The sequence below is a fragment of the Tupaia chinensis genome, unplaced genomic scaffold (genome assembly GCF_000334495.1).
Source record: "Tupaia chinensis unplaced genomic scaffold, TupChi_1.0 Scaffold142100_1, whole genome shotgun sequence".
NCBI classification, from domain to species: domain Eukaryota; kingdom Metazoa; phylum Chordata; class Mammalia; order Scandentia; family Tupaiidae; genus Tupaia; species Tupaia belangeri.
This window is the reverse complement of record NW_006201951.1, coordinates 674,813-679,486: the sequence shown is the minus strand read 5'-3', so window position 1 is coordinate 679,486 and position 4,674 is coordinate 674,813. Positions and strand designations below refer to the sequence as shown.

The 4,674-nt window shown below is 67.3% G+C and overlaps 1 protein-coding gene across 8 annotated transcripts in view; it reads left to right on the top strand.

The window, feature by feature from the left end:
* NDOR1 (NADPH dependent diflavin oxidoreductase 1) overlaps positions 1-3,800 on the top strand; it is a 7,616-nt gene extending 3,816 nt beyond the window's left edge. For 2 of the 8 annotated variants that reach the window (XM_014582062.2, XM_027766263.1), the window contains 12 exons: positions 99-196; positions 828-926; positions 997-1,098; positions 1,181-1,390; positions 1,629-1,750; positions 1,869-2,089; positions 2,156-2,263; positions 2,421-2,535; positions 2,621-2,770; positions 2,856-2,974; positions 3,022-3,134; positions 3,243-3,800. In XM_014582062.2, the coding sequence (XP_014437548.1) occupies positions 99-196; positions 828-926; positions 997-1,098; positions 1,181-1,390; positions 1,629-1,750; positions 1,869-2,089; positions 2,156-2,263; positions 2,421-2,535; positions 2,621-2,770; positions 2,856-2,974; positions 3,022-3,134; positions 3,243-3,387 (1,602 nt within the window). In that variant the 3' untranslated portion in view covers positions 3,388-3,800. The remainder of the gene's footprint in view (positions 1-98; positions 197-827; positions 927-996; positions 1,099-1,180; positions 1,391-1,628; positions 1,751-1,868; positions 2,090-2,155; positions 2,264-2,420; positions 2,536-2,620; positions 2,771-2,855; positions 2,975-3,021; positions 3,135-3,242) is intronic. The other 6 variants (XM_027766266.1, XM_006163313.3, XM_027766265.1 and 3 more) reach the window with 4 other exon arrangements.
* Positions 3,801-4,674: the final 874 nt, after the last annotated feature.

Here is a 4,674-nt window from a genome sequence, read left to right as displayed (position 1 = left end):
AAGGGGGCCCGGGGGCCCCCCCCTGCCCTGCCCCCGCCCCACCCCCTGCACAGGGTGGTCCAGAGCCAGGGTGCTAATGCAGGCTTCCCTCTGGCCAGAATTTCTGGAGGTTCATATTCCGGAAGAGCCTGCCCCCCACCTCTCTCTGTCGGATGGACTTCGCTGTCCTGGGCCTCGGGGACTCCTCATACACCAAGTGAGTGGGGTTGCGGGTGTCTGGGCTGCGGTCCTCCCCATGCACCATGGGAAGCAGGCCCGCTGCACTGCTGTGCCACCACTGTGCAGGGGGCTGAGGACCAGAGACAAGGCCACACTGAGCCAGCAGGGACCACCTTGCGCCTCCTGCACAGAGCAGAGCAAAGCACGCTGCCCAGGCCCCGCGCTCTGACACGCCTGCGCCCTCATTCCTGGCCTGGCAAGGAAATAGAGGACTGATGGCTGCCGGCCCTGCCGGGAGCCACGAGCTCAGGTGTCTCCAAAGCTGGAGGAAGGCCCTGCAGCCCACAGGCACAGGAGAGCTCAGCGAGCCTGGCTGCCAAGGGGAGGAGCTGTCCTTTAGGACCCAAGTGGGAGGGACCGGAGCCTCTTCCAGCTCAAGCTCCTCGGCCCCAAGCGGCCTGCCCAACCAGGTGGTCCGGAGGCCTGTCTGTTCCAGGTCCTCTGGGCTGCGGGGATGAGCCCCGGCTGCACCCAGGCCTGCTCTCAGCTTCCAGCACGCCTGCCGTCCCTGGTGCCTACCCCTGCCCCAGCTCCCAGAGCCCCTGGGTCTGGGACCTGGGCCCTCTCTCCCCAGCTCCCACCCAAAGCCTGGGCCACTCTGTCTGCAGGTTCAACTTCGTGGCCAAGAAGCTGCACCGCCGACTGCTTCAGCTTGGGGCCAGTGCCCTCCTGCCCCTGTGCCTGGGCGATGAGCAGCATGAGCTAGGGTGAGCGCGGGAGGCAGTGCCAGCCCTGAGCCCCAGTAGGGCGCCCAGCTCAGCCAGCTTCCGTCCCCAGGGCCGATGCTGCCATCGACCCCTGGCTGCGAGACCTGTGGGAGAGAGTGCTGGGGCTCTACCCTATGCCCGATGGCCTCACCGAGATCTCCCCCGGAGTCCCGTAAGTGTGGGCCCAGGTCAGCCCCGGAGCATGGCAGACCCAGCCTGGCTGGGCCCTGGCCTGACGGCACCCTTGCCCCCAGCTTGCCCTCCAGGTTCACCATGCAGCTCCTCCAGGGGGCCCCCAGCGAGTGCTCCCAGGAGCCACATATGGCCTGCGCCAGCCCAGGGGGTCCCCCTTCAGAGTCGAAGCCCTTCCTGGCACCTGTGGTCTCCAACCAGAGGGTGACCAGCCCCTCACACTTCCAGGATGTGCGTCTCATTGAGTTCGACATCTCGGGCTCTGGCATCAGGTGAGGCCCAAAGACATGGCAGTTGCAAGCATCAGCAGCCGGACAGGGCGGGGCAGGGCGGGCGGTGGGCCTGCGCTCAGTGGGGCTGCCACTGCCAGGGAGGAGCTCACACCAGGCTGCAGGGAAGATGGCCTCCGACCACAGACCCCTGCCGGTCCTCCCCAGCCTCCCACCCCCTTTCTCTACGGTGCCCCTGAGCGCCTGGCACCCCTGCAGCTTCTGCGGCTTTCCCACACAGCTTCACTGCTGGCCACGTGGTGCTGATCCAACCCTCGAACTCAGCTCGCCATGTCCAGAAGTTCTGCCAGGTGCTGGGCCTGAATCCTGACCAGTACCTCACGCTGCAGCCGCGGGAGCCAGGTGGGCCCAGAAGGCTGGTGGGCCTGGCACGGCCCCTCACTCCCTCCTCTTGTGGCTGGCGGGCGGTCCCACCCTCCCCGGCTGCCAGCGCACCGAGGTCTCCCGCCCGTCACTGCAGGCATCACCTGCCCCCCGAGGCTGCCCCAGCCCTGCTCCCTGCGCCATCTGGTGTCCCAGCACCTGGACATCGCTAGTGTCCCTCGCCGCTCCTTCTTTGAGCTCCTGGCCTGCCTCTCTCCTCATGAGCTGGAGCGGGGGAAGCTGCTGGAGCTCAGCTCCATGGAAGGCCAGGAGGAGCGGCTGCAGTACTGCACCCGGCCCCGCAGGACCATCCTGGAGGTGAGGCCGGCAGCCCCGGGCGGGCCATGGCCATGCTGGGGCCCAGCTGAAACTCTATGCACTCAGGTGCTGTGCGACTTCCCACACACGGCCAGCGCCATCCCCCTGGACTACCTGCTGGACCTCATCCCCCCGATCCGACCCCGGACCTTCTCCATTGCCTCCTCTCTGCTGGTGAGGGGTCCAATGGGCAGAGCCGAGGACTGGGCCCTGGGGGCTTGCAGTGAGGGCTGTGCACTGCCCGGGGACCGGCGTGGGTGGTGTGGGTGGCATCTGCAGTCCAGGAGCAATGAGCAGCCTGGCCCGGCTCAACACCATGGTCTGCCCCCAGGCTCACCCGTCGCGGCTGCAGATCCTCGTGGCCGTGGTGCAGTACCAGACCCGTCTCAAAGAGCCGCGCCGGGGCCTCTGCTCCTCCTGGCTGGCATCCCTGGACCCTGGACAAGGTGACCCCTGCTCCACTGTGCCCCCAGCCTGCTAGGCTCCAGGACCCAGGGCTCAGAGCCTCATCCTGCAACTTCCTTCTTGCAGCAGGCCCTGTTCAGGTGCCCTTGTGGGTGCAGCCTGGGAGCCTGACCTTCCCAGAGATGCCAGACACACCCGTGGTCATGGTGGGACCTGGCACTGGCGTGGCGCCCTTCCGAGCGACTGTGCAGGAGCGCGTGGCCCAGGGCCGGACCGGTGAGTATCCAGAAGCCCTGGGGCAGGGCTAGCCTGACCAAACCCGAAGGCCTGTGCCCACGCTGGCCTTCCTCTGACTTCCCAGGGAACTTCTTGTTCTTTGGGTGCCGCTGGCGGGACCGGGACTTCTACTGGGAGGCCGAGTGGCGGAGGCTGGAGCAGACAGGCTACCTGACCCTCTTCACGGCCTTCTCCCGGGAACAGGTGCGTGTGCTGGGGCCGGGGGTGGGGCTGTGCAAGGTTTGGCTCAGCCTGCCTGTCGCCTGCAGGAGCAGAAGGTGTATGTGCAGCAGCGACTCCGGGAGCAGGGGCCGCTCGTGTGGGAGCTGCTGGACCGCAGGGGCGCCTCCTTCTACCTGGCAGGGTGAGTCCAGGCCCTGGGGTGCGGTGGCCTAGGCCCTGGGGTGCGGTGGCCTAGGCCCGGGCCGGCTCTCAGGACCCAGCCTCATGGAGCCTGGGGCCCACCCTCCAGCAACGCCAAGTCCATGCCGGAGGGTGTTTTGGAAGCCTTGACGAGCATCTTCCAGGAGGAAGGTGGGCTCTCCGGCCCCGACGCGGCTGCCTACCTTGCCAGGCTCCAGCGGACGCTGCGCCTCCAGACCGAAACGTGGGCCTAGGCACTGCCCCGCTGGCCATGCCCGCCTCGACAGCTGCCCTCCTGGGGACCCTCCAATCCTAGGGTTCTCATCAGAGCAGGCTAGGGTGGTCCCCTGCACCTGGCAGCCCCAGCTGAGCCCAGGCCCCTTGCACAGCCCCCACCCTGACACACACACTACCCTGTCTGCCTAGCGCAGGGTCCCTGCCAGGGACAGGCGGCCACTCCACTGTGGGGGCGTGCCCTGCCTCCCCACTGCAGCCTATAGGGCATGCCAGTGTTGGCCACCCTGTCACAGTCTGTGCTCCCATGGGGCTCAGACTTGGGCAGCTAGGATACCCAGTAGGAGGGGAGACCCCACAGGAAACCGGTTAGCCAGCCCCGATGCTTCTGAGGCCTGCCTTGTTCCTCCCTCCTGCTCGCCTGGCACCGTGGCCAGGCCCTGCCGTGGCGTGGGTGTGCTGTGCTTTTACCCCTGCTCAGTTCCCTCTGCCCGGGTCACTGTGGAGCCTCACGTGGACGTCACCTATCGTTTGCCGAGGGCAGGGCCGGGTGCTGTTTGGGAAGGCACAACAAGCCTGGCTGGTACCTGAGAGGTGGCAGGAGGTTGCCGGGAGGGGGAGGGGAAGAGGTGACGCGGTGGTCCCCGCCCCTGGGAGGGGCCCTGGGCCATCTGGAGGGGAAATCCTGTTGGAGAAGTCTGGCAGGTTTGCCTGCCCAAGGTCGGTCTCTGTCGTCTCAGTCGTCTCAGTCGGTCGGTCGGTCTCCGGTAGTAGCTGACTTGGTACTGAGGCGGCCCAGGCCAGGCCCAGCCAGGCAGATCTGGCCGGGGCGGCACCATCTGGCCAAGAGAAGCTGGAGCTGGCACACACAGCCGGGCAGAGCGAAGCTGACCTCCGGGGGTGAGCCGGCCAAGGTCAGTGCTGGAGTGGGGTCTGCAGTGGCCAGGCAGGGTCACACTGATCTTCACAGAGCTGAACACCCCCTTGCCGCCCTGGGGTCCCAGCCTACCCACTCTGACTCTTGCCCTGGGGCTCCTGCCTCAGAGCTCTGCCCTGGGGCCCCCATCTCTGGGCTGGCCACTCCACCTCCTGCCTCTCGGGTCTCTGAGCACCCAGACCCACTGTGCCAAGTACCAGCAGATGAAAGGGATGACCTCAGAGCCCCCCAGGGTGCCAGGGCTCCTGACAGCGAGCCCCTGCTGGGGGTCACAGCCACGGCTGCGGCCTGGACCCTGCCAGCAGAGGGCCAAGAACAGGTGGGGGCACGGGAGGAGTGCCCCATCTGCACAGACCCCTATGGGCAGGGC